This window comes from Sturnus vulgaris, chromosome 3 (genome assembly GCF_052056855.1).
Source record: "Sturnus vulgaris isolate bStuVul1 chromosome 3, bStuVul1.hap1, whole genome shotgun sequence".
In the NCBI taxonomy this organism is placed as follows: domain Eukaryota; kingdom Metazoa; phylum Chordata; class Aves; order Passeriformes; family Sturnidae; genus Sturnus; species Sturnus vulgaris.
This window is the reverse complement of record NC_142245.1, coordinates 61,184,296-61,200,850: the sequence shown is the minus strand read 5'-3', so window position 1 is coordinate 61,200,850 and position 16,555 is coordinate 61,184,296. Positions and strand designations below refer to the sequence as shown.

Below are 16,555 nucleotides of genomic sequence, written 5' to 3'. Positions count from 1 at the left end.
CTCTGTATAGAACTATCAGATTATTGCAGACAAAGCTTCTTGATTTGAGAATTTGCAAAGAATGAGCAACTCACTGAACATCAGCTTCTTCCAAGCAGAACCAGCATTTCATGTGCCATTTGTACTGAGGATGGCACAGATGGGCAAGCCAGAGCTCAAACTGTGCTGAATTTGTTCTTCTCTTTTGAAGCATTTACACAGAAATATCTGTGTCAGCGGAATCCAATCCTACATATTAAGGCAGTATCCAGTACTGGGTTCTGAAGACTACTGAACAGGCATTCGAAATGTGTTTCAGCAAAACTGAAGAATTTTCAGATACCTAGCAAACAGAACAGTGAGCTAGTGTGGTGAGCTGACCCTGGCTGGATACCAAGGCTCCAGAGACACTCCCCTTTCTCAGCTGGACAAAAGAGAGAGATAGATGTAAACAAGCAGCTTATGGGTGAGAAAAGGACAGGGAGGCATCATTCACCAATCGCCCTCATAAGTAAAACAGACTAGACTTAGGAAAAAATTAATTTAATTTCTTATCAATCAAATCAGAGAAGGAAATGAGAAGTAAAACTAAATCTTAAAAACACGTTCCCCCTTTTTCCCTAAGAGGGGATGTTTACTGGGGCACTAGCCAGAAGCATGCAATTCCCCATGTCTAAAATGCATATGCATGCACCTGAATCTTAATCTGTTCCAACATTTATAAAGAAAAGAATTCAAGACAAACTAATCCACTTTTCTGCACTAAGGCCACTTATGAACTTCAGGTTTCACTTTCATTGCTTCTATAAAACAGTCTTTCTCCCCATTATTTCCAAGAGGGAGTGCATTATGTATGAAGAAGAAGAAGGCTAAAAGGGTTTTTCCAGTGTTCCTTCAGTTCTTGGTTTTCCAGTCTTGGCAAGGTTGCAGCATTAACTGCCTTTTTTAACTTACACCCTGCTGAGATAAACTTTTAATCTTTTAATGTGGAAAAAACAAGAGAACTAATTACTTCCTGATTAAGGGCATTTGAATGGATTTTTGTATTACAGGTTTAATTACATAAAGTAACTGAAAACTATGCTTTTACTACTTTAAGGCATTCTGAAGAGATGCTGAAAAAATCATGAAAATATAAAATAAAACATCATAAAGTGGAAATATAAGCATGTTTCTGCAGACACTGGTTAAGAACCAAAGCTGCCAACTAAGCTTAAAATTTTTATGTAGATATGTAGTTTGACTGTATTTTTAAAGTAGATTGCTGCTCTTTGAAAATGCTACTGCAATCCTCTAAGCTTGAGCTGATAACAAGTGAATACAATGCCCTTTGGTAGTCATTTTCAATACAGTTAATTACAATTTTATAAATAACTTCATATACTGGTGAATTTCCTATACATTATAAGAAATGGATCTTAATGTGATTATTTGAGATGAACTGAAACATTACATAAGACAACACAAGGAATCTTACTATGTTATATAGGGCACACTAAGAGATTTGAAAGCTAAAAATATGCGTTTAAACTGTATACAATTTACAGCAGCACCATACACAAGCTTTACACATGCTCTGAATAAGCTACAGTCTCTTGGAGTGCAGCAATTGCTTTCTGCTTTTTATCTTTGAAGGAAAATAGAGCTGGCTTCATTTTACTGCTTTTAAATCAGGATGAGTGGTTCTGAGGATTTTCTCTCTGATGACATCAGTGGAGTATATGGATTTACAGAATGGTTCAAGTATTTGTTACATAATTCTTGTTATAATGACATTCCTGGTTATGAAAAGCCACTTCTGTTGGAATAAAATCCAATTATTTTTATTATGTCAGAATTTCTGTAGTAAGATTATTTCATACCAATTAATCCTCCTGAAAACTTTCAGACTTGCAAATGGTAGTTGTCAGTTTAGGATTTTTGACTTCCATAAGATTTGCTTTTTCCTTATTCAGGTCTATTTTATTACTATAAATCTAGCAAATACATCTTACCAACAAAGCAAATCACTTAATGAGTTATTTAAAGAGTATTAATAAACTTTTCACTGTGGATAGAACTACATGCATGTTATTTGTGGTAATAGACCACCAGCCAAAACAGACTTCAAATTTTCACGAAGAATAGAATGCTGGACTGTGTTAATAAATGAATTCCATCAGCATGAAAAAAAAAATCTCTGATCAGGATTTTGAAAATAAGTGCTTCTAAATTAAGCACTTGGAGACTGATTTGTGCTGAGATTTGCCAATCTCAGTATAAGTTCTACCTCTGCATTCAAGAACATACCACACTCAATGAAAATCCAAATACTGAAAACCATCCAATGAGACAGTTCCAGTAATCATTTGCTTAGGCCTCCTGGTCCCCAAGTTCTCTGAAGTTTTATCTAGCAAGTATATTCAGCAACAGGATTGCATCTACTTTAAAACTCAACTGTTTTTTTAAAAAGTAAACAGGCTACTGGAGGAGAAAGCTTACCATTTACTCATCTAGGTACTGTGCTTTGAAGAAAAAATTCAGATTCAATGCCTATCCAATTCAAAGGAGATTCAACCTAAATCTGTGACTCCTAGGCTGCAAGGGGCACATGCACACCCTCATCGAATGTATGTTGTTATAAAAATCAAATTATATCAAAATCCTTTTCAGTGGAGGAAGTAGACAGAGGAACAACTCTGGTTAAGGTGCTCATTTACAAATAGATCATAGTTCCAATGACCAATTCAGAATTCTGTGTTACTCAGCTGCTAGAGAAAAAATGCTGAGGATGTTATGGATTATTACATAAACAAATAGTCTGTTTAAAGTGATTCTCTGTTCTTTGAAGAATGACTGTGAACTCAGCCTAGTTCATAAATAAGGAAAAATTCAGCTAGAAGCATTTACACTTTGAAGAATGTTCAAATTAACTGAATGATTACCATCAAGCCTAAGAGCTTCTTGTGATGATGTGTAAAGGCTTTCTAGATGGTCATTCTGCAAAGTCGGTCTCTGTGGAAATCTTACCACAAATTACAGAATGTGTCAGGTTGGAAGGGACCACAGTGGGTCACCTGGTCCAACCTCCCTGCTCAAGCAGGGTCATTCCAGACCACACAGCACAGGATTGAGGCCAGACAATTCTTGCACACCTCCAGTGCTCCATGGCCACTTGTTTAGTTCCATCCTCTTGGCACACTGAAAGTTCTGAAAAAGCAGTTAATTGTACTTGAGATTTCAGGAACTGGTAATTTGGGGTCAATTATTGTCAGAGTATCTTCTGTCTAAGAGGTGATACTGCAAAGGTCAAAGAAGGGGGAAATCTTTACTTTCCTCTTATCATTTAAAACAAAGATATGAGCATACCTTGCAAAGTGGAGGAAGGAGAGAATTATCATTTACCTGAAGAAAGTATGGTGCTCCACACAAACCTTCCATAACCTTTTAGCAGCCCGATGGTTTGGCAGTTTGAACCCAATAGTGCTCTCAAACTGTTCCAGCTGGAAAGAATCCACAAATAAATTAATCAATTTCCTTAAGCTGGCTATTAATTAATAGGTAGAGTTCAGATAGTTCCATTACTGTATCGAGCTGTAATACTCCTGTCATAAGACTTCATAAGATTTTTTCAAAAATTTCTAAAAATATCAGAATTTTCAGCCTTTTAAAAGAATTATACTTGGTGGGCTATGTCATGATGGAAAAATTGCATGAAGCAACTGTACTGCAGGTTGTGCTTTGCACTTTTCTTGGATTTAATAAAGGTCTGAAATCCATACAGCAGTGTTGAACTTATATGATCTGTATCACTATATAGTATTTCCTTAGCAAAAATACTTCCATCTATGCACAGCATCAGTGAATATAAGAACAATACATTTGCATTAGAAAACTTACATAACTACAATGTTAGTATTGTAAAACTGGCATTCAGATGTCTCTTTTATTTTATTTATTCACACAGTAAAAGCCACCTTAAACAGTTTACAGTATCATCTAAAAAAGCATTACAGTATTTGACATTTTGGGGGTTTTGTTAAATTTCCTGTTACAAAGGGTTCAAAATGCAAACACGCACACAGCCCTTTCAGTAACTCACAGAAACTTTTAACTGAAGAGAAAGTTGAATCCACAGCAGCTAAAAAAGTTGTAACATTCTTCAGGACAACTCAAACCTTTGGTTACAGCCACAAACTTAATGTGCTGACATTTAGTGAACAATTATACCCAAAGAGGAAGAGCAGCTGGCTCTCTCCTGGGACTGCAAGTTTGCACAGTGAGAATGTGGCCAATGTAACTAGCTTTTTGCGTAAAAAAAACAGTAACAAGACAGCTTCTATTAAAAAAAAAAATAGATTTTCTTGATTTGCCTTTACTAATCAAGACAAGTGTTTCATACAATCATTAGAATCTGAAGAGGAGAAAGCACTCATAAGCTCTGCTTGAATATATCATAAACTTAGGAGGACAACTGTGGAAAAAATGAGGATGTTTTCTTGTTGCTGGACAGAAATGATCTCACAAAAGAAACAAGACTGAAAGGTGCTACTTACTTCTGCTGGCCTGACTTTGATGTAGAAATTACTTCGCTTGTAGGAAATCTTCAGAATTTTTGGCCAAGCGAAGCGGTTGATCCGGAGTCTGTCTTTGTAAATCAGCAGACCATTAGCACATACACCCAGCATGATATCCACACCTTCAGAATCCTACCAGGTATGAGACAATTTCATAAAAATCACATCAATAACATTCCAAACAAGTAATTATTGCTTGAGGGAATATTGTAGCTGGGACATGTCTCATATTCAAACCTGACTCTTACAATGATATTCTTAAATCAGAAATAGCCAAGTATATTAATTTTATAGGAAGGACTTTGGACTCTAAGTAATAGTTTTGGCATTCATATGCCACAGTTCTGGGAAATTCTTGAATATTCTGGTAATAGGGACTAAGTTAACAACTTAAAAGCAGGAAAGGTATGGCCAATGTGGGTGCTAGCAATAATTTCAACTAATATTAAAAGAAGACAAATGAGAACCAGGCCTGTCCCACTTAAAGCAGTCAGTGAAAGTCTGAACAAGCTGGTGACCAAGGTGATCTTTTGCAGTCGTGTACTATTCCAGCAAAGATAGAAGAGGTAATGTATAGCAGGATCCACAGCTGGTCTGTGGGTTAGAGAGGGTTAATGAATGAGATTTGTTTTGAGAAGTATGACCAAGGCTGTTGGCATGGAGACCAAGAAGAGAAGAGGATAGAAGAAGACAACCAGGGGAAAAAAAGTATTTTGGGAAATGACCTGGGAATAATAGGGGTGGAGAATTTTCCACCAATGACTGTTATGTTGACTTATTGTAACAAATGATGAAAGTGTAAACTATGTAAAGGGTATAAGAGACAGTGCATTGTTGTAATAAACAGATATTAGCCTTCTGAAATGTAGTGTGCCTTTTGTATGTTGTGCCCACCTCTACAGGCACAGTAATGGAGAGGTTTCTGAGCATTCTCTTTCACTGACAGCATTTGATGCAAGTTTTACAGGCTACAAAACTAATCACTTACTGATATACTACACAATACAGCAGATTCTCATGTCCTCCCCAACCACAGATCAACTACATCAAATTGTCAACATCAATTGCCAGTACTGTCATTAAGGAGTTGCTTCACTGGCAGAACTAAAAAACCAAAATTTAACAATGTTTCTCCAGTACTCAAAAATCTTGGTTTTCTTTTTTTTTAATTCAAGACTGATATGCTTACAATACCTTAAATTTCCTAATGATTTGAGATTCTGGATTTATGGGAGGGAGTGGGAGGAGGTTCTTAGTTTGTCTTTTGGGGTTTTAACTGAAAAAAAAAATCCTATTTGAAATGAAAATTTGACTTGACCAACCCTGGCAAGTGGAAAAAGCAACAAAATCCTCCCCCCAGGCCTTCCCCCATATTTTTTTAACTCTCATGGTACTATGAAAACAATTACATGTTCCTTTAGGCTTTACTTTATTGGCCCCACATCTCCTTGGCATAGATAATATGACATTTTAAATGTATTTGTCTGCTCTTATAAATGAAACATTATTTCCAAGCTGCACATGTCTAGGCACTAAATAAACTTATATATAAACTCTACTGTTTGTAGAGCTGTAAATCGAGTAATGATTGTAACCAAGACATAAATGCTTACAGCCAAAAACTAAGCACATGACTTTTAAAAAAATAATCTATAGATATGATTTTTTTTAATACTTAGCACGTCTAACCTAGAACAAAACCAAACAAACCCAATCCCCAATACCTTGGCATGATGTAAATCCACTCCATACATGGAGAGTCTCTTAGCATTTTCTAGGAACTGGGAATCCGCCTGTGCTGGAGTCAAGCCCCTAAAACCATTGAATAAGCCTTGAGTTTATTGGCAAAAAACCAAGAGTCAAAACTGAGTGGAATCCTGGAATTCAGACTGATACAAAAACCTCAGTTTATAAGATATCAATAGCACTTCTGCTCTATAGGAAGTGTTCTTTCACAGCGTATTATTTTACTTGAGTACAGATTTCCACCTTCACTCTTTCAAACTATCTATATGTTGCTTTAACTAATCCATATAAAAATACTTTTTTACAAATGTTCTTTACCAAGACCTTACTGCAATTCCTATTTTCAAACCCAGCTTTCTAAACACACCAAAGTAAGAGCTTTTAGTTACATAACAAATGATTTCCGAAGCAACAATAAGTTTACCTCAGCAGTTTTACATATACCCTTATGAGAACTGACGTAAATGTGACAAAGCATGATGACTTCTTTTAATCCCACTCTATCTGACATACCTGTGTGTCTTGTGTAGCTCAGCCACTTTCTCTTCCATTTCTGGAGTCTGATTGGGGGCAAACTGGAATTCACTGATATAATCACTTCGGTGCTCCTCTGGGTCATGATCACCCAGCTCAGCCTGCAGGGTGTATGAACCAAGGAGGGCGTGGGTCACAAAGGAGCACGGCAGTCGGCCAGATGCAATGTCCTGGCGAAGCTGTAGGCACAAGAAATACCTGCAAGACAAAGGAGAAAAAAACAAAAGAGAAAGTAGAACAAAGAAAGGGTTACCTATGGCAGATAATAAGAATACGGCTGAATTCATCACAATGCATGTAATCGGGTAAGCGTGTTTTAAAGTAAGCGAATGCATTAATAATGACCTTATATTATTTGAGCATTATTACCACATAGTAAATGTCACTTGATTTTTAAGAGTCAATATTAATTCCATAAACAACATGAAAAGCCAGAAAAATTCTGATTTCCAATACAAATTATTAAAAAGCTATATAGTTTTAAACAAAAGCTGACTTAGGAACTCATTCAGTTCACACTGTAGCCTGTAGATATCTATGTTTAAAAATATAAGCTATGCATTTCTTTGACATTTCTCTTTGGCTTTGAAACTCTAACTTTTATATCCCTTGCAGTTCACAAGTTAATCATGTCATGTAGCATACAAAAGAAATCAATTTTAGTACCATAATTACCTTTCTTAAACCATTAATATATTAGAATTCAATCTTTCAGGTACTGTATACAGCCTTCTACCAAATTTAACAAGTTAAACATCGGCAGACATCCTACCTTAGCAGATATTTTTTTTAATGTAAGCAAAAAAGAAGTCTTACTAGTGCAACTTAAGATTGAAAATATAACCAAAAATGTTTTTATGAACATGCAATTGAAAAACCAACCAAATCACTGAAAATTTTCAAAGAAAACACACACAACTTCTTGTAAATACACTCTGTACTAAACGACTTCTACGATGCTACGAATCAGTCTGCAGGAAAATATTAGCTGCACACTTGCATAGCCATCCTATTTTGTGCAGAAGACTGATCCAATGCAACATGTAGTAGCAACATATATCCTGCCTCATCAGAGTCAGCTAACTCCAAACCTAAGTATTTAGGTTTCCTGTAACTTGTGAAAAAATGGATCAGTTCCCTGCACTCTATCCCCAGTTATCAGCTTTGCAATGCTATTTTTAGGTGCTTAGTATCCACTGCATTCCAAGTATTTTCTAAGTTTGGAAGATAATTATATTTTCAGGTTTTATTATGTTTTATGGCTTTATTTAAAGCATATGTGTAAACCCACATTTTCATCAGTCTAGTCTAGATTACTACTGAAGTATCTTGGATCCCTTGAGCTTTGCTCAAGACCCTCGTGCCCTCATTTGTTTCATAATAAAGCAGCAGCCTGACAATAAACCACCAGCTTCTTTCACATACTATCACTCACACCTTACGAGCTGCCCAAATCATATCCCCACTTTTATTATTAAATTCTTCTTCCTCAGGTTAAGTTGTCATTTCACCTTTTCAATCTTGTTCCAAAAAGCAGTTCATGTATGTAAGAATATCTACAGTGTACAGTACCCAGAAACTGAAGAAGAAATTCTATGTGGCTTTCAAATTAGACTAACAATAATTTAAAGTTTACAGTTAGGACCTGTGCATACCTAGTGATGTCTTCAATCAACTGTGATGGATCAGGAGGATAAAACTTCACATTAAAGGTGAATATCCAAGGTAAACCTAAACACAGGAAATATCTGATTGTTAATCTCAAATAAGTCCCAGTAAGCAAAGAAAAAAAATTACTGAAAAATGTTAGAGAGGAGAATAAATCTTAATCACTGAAATCTGGAAGGAAGATTTGTTCTGTTTTTTACTGTACATTATTAAGAAGCACAGATTATTGTCATTAGCAGGTAGAGACCCACAGATATAATAAAAGATTATCATGTTAAAATATTTTTAAATAATGTTTTACAGTAAGTTACACAAATATCAGAAGACATTTTTAATTTGAAAACGACCATAATATATTAACACTCTTAAGATATTGTGTGTTCAAAGGTACTTGCATTGAATTTATTTCCAACTCCTCCAAGGCTAACAGCCTCCTCCTGTCTAAACTTAATTTGAAAGATTGTACAGTAACTGTGAACATGAGATATCAAAATGAGCTCTGTGTTGTTATATATAACAACAAAGATAATAAATTATCCACTGAGAATGAGTGGGAGACAAAAATATTAGCCATTCCTACTTTAAAATATTTTTCTGGTAAACACCACATCAAACAATTACAATAGCAGTGACATTTAAATTCTCATGTATTAGAATTGTTAATAACGTGCTTTTTTTTAAGCAAAAGCATGCTTAAAACCAGATTACTAATCTGAAAAAGCATAAAATGTTGCCTTTAGTCACAGCTGTGTTTTTAAACGAATTTTTAAGATTTGAAAGCTAAGTCACACATTAGTCATTGAAATACATTTCCAGAATGTTAGAATTTTGGAGAGTAAATTATTTTAGAAATTTGTGTTACAAAGATAAATCATGCTTTGAAAAATGTGTCTTTCTACAGCAACAAAAAAAGGCTGAATGCCACTTCCAAAACAATGCTAGAAAAAAATGCTGACGTTATTTAAGGTTACTTTCTTAAAAAAAACCAAAACCTGTTCTGAAATTCCATATATACTACAGCTAAAGAGGTACATCAGAATTTCTAATGTCTTCCAACATAAAAAAAATTATTTTGGTTTTTCAGACATGGCTATTCACTGAAGCACTTCAATTTTTGTTGAAGTGTGAACCTCATTCTAGACCTGGCTGCTAAGCCACAGCTTCTTTTTGAGAGCTCAGGGTTTTAACGTATTTTAACATTCCCAGTTATCAAGTTTTTGTACAATTTTTTGTACAAAATAAGGCAGGACCCTTAAATGAGGTCTCATTTATCACTGCATTGTCTACTGCAATGAAGCGCAAAACAGAACGAAGATAAAAATACCTTGGAAAAAACAAGTCTAACAGTAATGAATACATACATTATAACAAACACAGTTAAATATGGAATAGATTAACCTACTTCCATCATCTCCCAGAGAATCAGCACAATTTAATGAAAAGATGCTGATATTGCGAAAACCAAAGTGATGAGTATGAGCAAAAGGGCCAAAATATCTATGCAAAAAGCATTCAAGGAGAGCTGTGGAGAAATGGATGAAGGATGTGTCCTTCCACACCAGTACTACATCAGTCTTCAAGTTTCTCCTGGCCTAAAACTGCAGTTAAACTAATCACATATGAATTCCTGTTTGAATGTTGCTCTTTCCTGTCAGCATTTCTAAAGGTAATTTTCAGAAAGCACTGCAGCCAGGAGATTTAGGCGTGGTTTGAAGAAAAAATAAAATTGAAAAAAATATATTCTCTATAAAAAGTGCATAAATCCTCTGAGTGTGTAGGCTTTGTGAAAAAATTAATGTCTCTACTCACACTGAGTAAATTGCTAATTTATTGAAAAAATATTGAAGTTGATTTTGTACTAAATATTTTCTGGACACCTGGAGACCATGTATTTTTACCTGATTACTGAAAGCACATTTATCCCCTTAATATAGACTAGCAAGTTTACTACAATGTGCACAGTCTGTATTTCAACTTTTCACTAAAGCATACTTTTTATAGCTGCACAAATGAGGCATATAATCATAGTTATCCTCACATAATAATGCACATTATTGCTGGTTCTTTATAGAGTTGGTAGCCAAGATAAAAGAAAAAAAACAACCTAAAAGCTGATTTTAAATTGTATTTAGCATTCTGTCCCTGATAAGGCTCTCTGTTTGATGTTCAGTAGTATGGGCTACAGAAATGTCAAAATTTTTTCTAGTCAGCTTGTTACACCAAAAATGCTTCTGTGGCAACTTTAGGCACATTCTTAGAGAAAAAGAATGCAATGTAACCAACCAGCTAACAGCATACAATTAACACGATTCATCCTATTTAAACAGGGAAAAATCAGTGAGGGCTTTTTTTTCCAGTAAAGGCTTTTTCTGGCTTTTACTCAAGATTTCTTGTATGTCAGCTTTTGCAGGAAAATTCTTGTGATTACACTCTAGTGTAATCAGGTTAGATCAAAATTAGCTACAACTCTTACAGATATATAGCTAAATACATATTAAATAAATGGATATAAAATAAAGTGAACCTGCAAAAAGAACCTGGGTATTCTGATGCCTGAGCATACCCATACATTTGTTAGCACTAAAATCTGACATCCAGAGTTGTGCACCTAAAATGCAATCTCTTTCCTGATTAATTAAAACTTATTTTAGTACCCCAGCCTATTCTATCCTCAAAACATCTGAACTCTCTCCATTTCTTATAAGATAAAGAACACAGAATATGTGATGTGGATTAATTAAAACTTTCCTGATTAATTAAAACTTATTTTAGTACCCCAGCCTATTCTATCCTCAAAACATCTGAACTCTCTCCATTTCTTATAAGATAAAGAACACAGAATATGTGATGTGGAAGTATTTTTTGCAGAAAAATACTAACCATGCTGCAGGCTAGAGAAGATTTAATTGACATAATATTACCTTTGGTTTAAACAGATAAATTCTCAAATTGAATTTTGTATAAGTGTGACCCAACATACCCTCTGTGTAATCTGAGATTTGACTATTTCAAGGTCAGTTGTTATTGCCTGTACCATCACAATATTCTAGCTGTGATTCTCAGCAAAAGCCTGAATCTACTTGAGATGTACCAATTTTCAAAAAGATAGTGACAGAAATGTAATTACCTACCTGTCCCTGAAAGAAGTAATTACAGGTTTTAACACATGCCAGTGGAAAGCCAAGTACATGAGTTAAAAAAAGTCAAGAATTCATTTTCCTGAAGAGATCAGGCTGGCTGAAAGCAAACAAGATTTTTGTCACCTTTGTAGCCCTGAGAACAGAGACAGTAATTTGTGGATCATGTTCATTAGCTGAAGTAACATCAGTAATTGCTCAGATCCAACATAATTGCCCAGCCAAAGGCCAACCTGTACAAGAGATGGCACAGAGGGCCTGAGGACTGCGACACAGCAAGAGACAGCCTGCAGAACATGACTTGGGAGAGACTACAGGATTTTTATTGCATCTTTCCCAGTCACAGATGGTATATACATGCCCGATGTGCAGAGTGTGGGTGCTGACAGAGATTGTTGTAAATATTAGGTTAAAAACTGATGTGTTAAACTCCATTTCTGAAAGTGTCACCTTTGTGTGTTCAGATCAATGTATTTGTCCTAATACACTTATCTAGCATACTAGTGTTTCAATGTGTGCTATACAAGAGAAAAAGAAATCACTGAATATTCAGAGCTGGAAGGGAGCCACAAAGATCAGCAAGTCCAGCTCTTAAGTGAATGGCCCATAGTGGGGATTGAACCCACAGCCTTGGCTTGTTTTTTGTTTTTAGCACCAGGCTCTATCCAACTGAACTAATCTCATGTTCATGAGTTTTGTCATTTCCAACTTTCAAATGGACTAATAGGTTTCATAGGTATCTTAAATTTAGTGAGTATTTTTGTACACAGGATTTCCATTCTTGATTAAAGACAAACATATTTAGAATTAAGCCTGAAAAGAATCAAGTCTCATTACTTGATACTTATGTAGCTGGAGGATTAAACGTGCCTGCAGTAAGATTCCAGTATCTGGAAACTTTAACAGACTAATGATGAGGAACACAACTAACAGTATCCTAATTACTTGCATATTGGTGTAAGCAAGTGCCATTTAAAAATCCTTAAAATCATGTTCTTACTTCACTGTTTGTTTTATCATGCCTATCTGTACCTATAAACCAGGGAGGGAAAAACACATCCTGTTATGATTCCTCATTCATAATTGAGTTTGCTCTCCAGTATAAAATGTAGGTCTTCATGCTGTATGGAAAATCAAGCCCCTTTAACATATTTTTTGTAGTGCATATGATACAATAATAAAAAGAACTTTGTCTAGTGCATCCAAAAAAATTTCAGGTCAGTTCTTCCACTTCAAATTTGTGACACTAACTTGTAGGCTAGATAGCATGCAAATTGCTGCAGAAGATGAAAAGATATCAGCATTTGTATCAACATCCTCCATAGTCTGTCACTTATTAAAATCATATCAAACAGCCTTAAGCCTGCATATTTGGACAACTAATAGATTTTCACTGAAGACCTGCAGAAGTTCCAATACCAGTAACTTTTCCTTGATTAAAGGTATGGCTGCTGTTTGCATATTAGTACATCCACTGTTTTAATAGGTCTAGTTTGCTTACACAAGAGCATCTTGGATCAAAAAAACAGCTTCTAAGGATGCTTCTGTAACTTTCATTTCTATGCTGAAAATATAAACCACACCTTCCTATTAAGGGATTTCATAAATAAGAAAAGATGTGAAGAAAAAGGAATTAACACCACTATGACTTCTGGAAAAAATGAGTATTGCCTTAAAACAATGGAGTTAACAGCAGTAAAGAAACCATCTGTTTGTCATTATAAATAACACACTTCTGTTCATAATTACAAATACAGTCAGTTTCTTAACTTAAATTCTCATTGTGTTGGAAGTCTAGGCTTGTAAATATTATCATCACACCTTTCTCCCCACTCTCCCATCAGGTACTACCAAAAGGCTCCCATTAAAAACAAAACAATAACAAAAACCCTGGTTTGGCCACAAATGAGTAAAGCAATGGTAATAAGTTCAGTAAGGGCAAGGGCTGTGTAGCATATTTCAGTGGCCACTTATTTTGTGGTATGTAGACTCAGGCAGAGCATGACCTAGATTTACTCTCCATACACTCCCCATTTACTGCAAAAACTACCCAGCTAGTGAAAAGCTTTGACAGAGCTTATGCAAATAGAGTAAAATAAATTACTCATCATGTACTGAGTAGAGGAAGTAGAAAGGCATTTCAAGCAGATTCAGTCTGAAAAAGCAATGTAGTGAGACATTCCAAGATTATGCTCTCTATTCCATCTCCATTCTGAAAATGATGGACGTTATCAAAAAAGTCAATGGTGGCCCAATTAGTATTGAAAAATATATATTTTCTGTAAAACACATTAATTCTCTTTTTGTAGGTTCACAGTCTTCTGATGAGTCTTTGAAGTAAGAAATAATGACCATCTCTGCATCTCTTCATCATGATTGCATTCTCCATCCAATAACCAACTATCAGCACAAACCTGAAAAACATCTACTGTTTCAGGATGCAAAAATATCAACTACTACTCACACAAGGGAAAATTTTGGGGCAATAATGTATTTGATTAGTTTCTAATATAACGTAATTATTAATCATTATAATATAATGATATAATAATAACAACATATAATATAGTATAATAATTAACTTCTACAACATAATACTGAGTGACTCCCTCTTCCCTACTTGGACAGGGACGGAAATAGAAGACTTCCTTCCTGTTTTAAGGTTAATACATCACTATCACATAGCAATTACTTTAAAATTGTAAGCAATCAACATCCAAGCTACTAGATTTATAAAGAATATTTCTGTGAGGAGAAAAAAAGGACCATAACATCTGAATATAGAAGTACTTACTTCGAATTTGTCTCTTAATTTCCTTCGAAGAATCTAGCCAGTTCTGAAAAAAAAAGGACAAGCAAACCACAGCCAGCATTTAAAATCCTCAACACCAAAAATAATTTTATATAATCTGTGCAACCTATTAATTAGCTTTTAGCATTTCAGTTACTACCGATATGTGCAAAGGAGACTGCTTTGTGACAGGTCATCCAAAAAATTAACTTTTGGAAGTGAGACTAAGGAATCTGTAACATATATTCATTGGTAACTCAGACAATCCTGTTCAGTAGTTTTATCCATACATGTTAAAATACAGGTTGAGAGACTAGGAACATAAACCTTTTACCTACATTTACTGAGACTTTCCTTCACTGAGTTTGAACCTTTATGTCCCATGGCCAGACACACACACACACAAGCACATTCATGGAAGAAACACCCATAAAGCCAGCCTGACAGTAGGTCTTGCAACATTTCAAAGACAGGTGTGAAATGCAGGGAAGAGTCAGATACTGCCTTGTGAGGCCAAGGAAAATACCTGCTTTTTCACAGGCCACTGCAGGTACTTGCAGTTTTAAAGTCTGAGGGAATACCAGCACAAATGTTGCCAAAGGCTTATTTCTACCAATGTTTCTCACCTAACTTAGCAAAGCAGAACATCCTGGGTATAATGTGACCCACCTTTTTCAGTCTATGGTAGCAAACAAATTCCAGATGCAACACTGTTTCCCAAAACCATATCCCTCAGTCTCTATTAGGGGCTTTTGCACCCAAAATCCATCTTCTTTCAAGAAGACAAAAATGCTAGTCTAGTTTCACAGGTCTATGTGAATTAGGAGAATGTGGAACTGTGTCTCTGCAGTAGTGCAAATCTTTAACACAGATCACCCCTGCTGACAGAGAATGTGTCTCCTATGAATATGGACCAACAGAGCAAGCTGCCTGTTGCAAATGAGCTTGGTCCAAGTAGACTTCATCACAAGTGCACCATGTATATATTAAATGAATACTATTTACGAATTAAAAGCAAAACCCCTTTTTTATTATTTATTACAATTGTAATGTTTAAAAAAGAATAATAATTTCACATTTCTTGTTTTGTCTGTGATCTCTACTTTCCATAGCTAAGATAATTTTTCCAGAGAAGGCAAAGTCCATAACATTTTTACAAAGGAAGAGTTAGAAAGCACTTCTCCAAAATCCTGGACACCATTTAGAATGCTTAAGTCAGAAAAATTGCTGTCTGTTAGAAGAACCTTGACATGGAAAGGCCTTGGAAGACAACATAAGTCTTAAAATAATTTTAACTGAGACTTGTTGTAGCTGCAATCATCATCCTAGTTTTTCAGTTTTGGCAAGAATTCCATTCTGAAATGACACATATTCTTGCAACTACAATAACTAGAAGTATCTTAAACCCTTACATTTTAGACATAGCATAAAGTAAATAAATAGAGAATATAGCATGGAATAACCACAGCAGAAAAAATAGGATTTCTGAGTACATAATATTTTCAGTGCTTCATCTTTTATCACTACAAAGCGGGAGAAAAGAACATACAATACAGACTATGCTGCAAAATGATAAGAATAATCCCTTCTTTACATAAGTTATAGAGTTCATTTTCTGATTTTTTTTTTCCAAGCCTGAAATAAGCTTATTGGAAGCAGACTTAGCCACCAACTTTCATTACTGCTCTGTCAAATAAAATCAGATGTTTATATTCCATTTATAGGCATAATTATAGGGGTGGGGTTTTTTTGCATCTGTGCCTTTTGTCATGGATAAAAACAAACACCACAAAAGAATGTACCCTAAATTAGAGCTCTTAATGCAGAAGAGACAGGTCTGTCTTTCAAAACAAAAGACAAAGTGTATATACACTACTTTCCTCCAGTAGGCAGAAATACATTTGTTTAATTTGTGAAAGGTTATAGATGAGACAAAGTAATGTATTGTCAAAGAACAAAATGTTCTCTACCAGTACAAAAGTATTTTGTACAAATCCAGAAAAGCAGCATTTCCAGCTGGCACCCAAAACATAAGAGCAGAAGCTTTCTAACACTTCTGCAGACCAATTACAGTGTGAATGGAGTATTCATGAACTTCTGAGGGTGCAATGCAATGAAATCTCTAAACTTCAGGCTAATAAATT

The 16,555-nt window shown here is 35.1% G+C and overlaps 1 protein-coding gene across 28 annotated transcripts in view; it reads right to left on the bottom strand.

Annotated features, from left to right (window-relative positions):
* The window catches only part of EPB41L2 (erythrocyte membrane protein band 4.1 like 2), a 105,926-nt gene that overhangs the window by 26,171 nt on the left and 63,200 nt on the right, over positions 1–16,555 (bottom strand). For all 28 annotated transcript variants that reach the window (XM_088161790.1, XM_088161801.1, XM_088161796.1 and 25 more), the window contains exons 6-11: positions 14,415–14,457; positions 8,471–8,546; positions 6,795–7,013; positions 6,260–6,347; positions 4,515–4,667; positions 3,364–3,461 (exon numbers count right to left, since the gene is read on the bottom strand). In XM_088161790.1, coding sequence (XP_088017916.1) covers positions 3,364–3,461; positions 4,515–4,667; positions 6,260–6,347; positions 6,795–7,013; positions 8,471–8,546; positions 14,415–14,457 — 677 coding nt within the window. The remainder of the gene's footprint in view (positions 1–3,363; positions 3,462–4,514; positions 4,668–6,259; positions 6,348–6,794; positions 7,014–8,470; positions 8,547–14,414; positions 14,458–16,555) is intronic.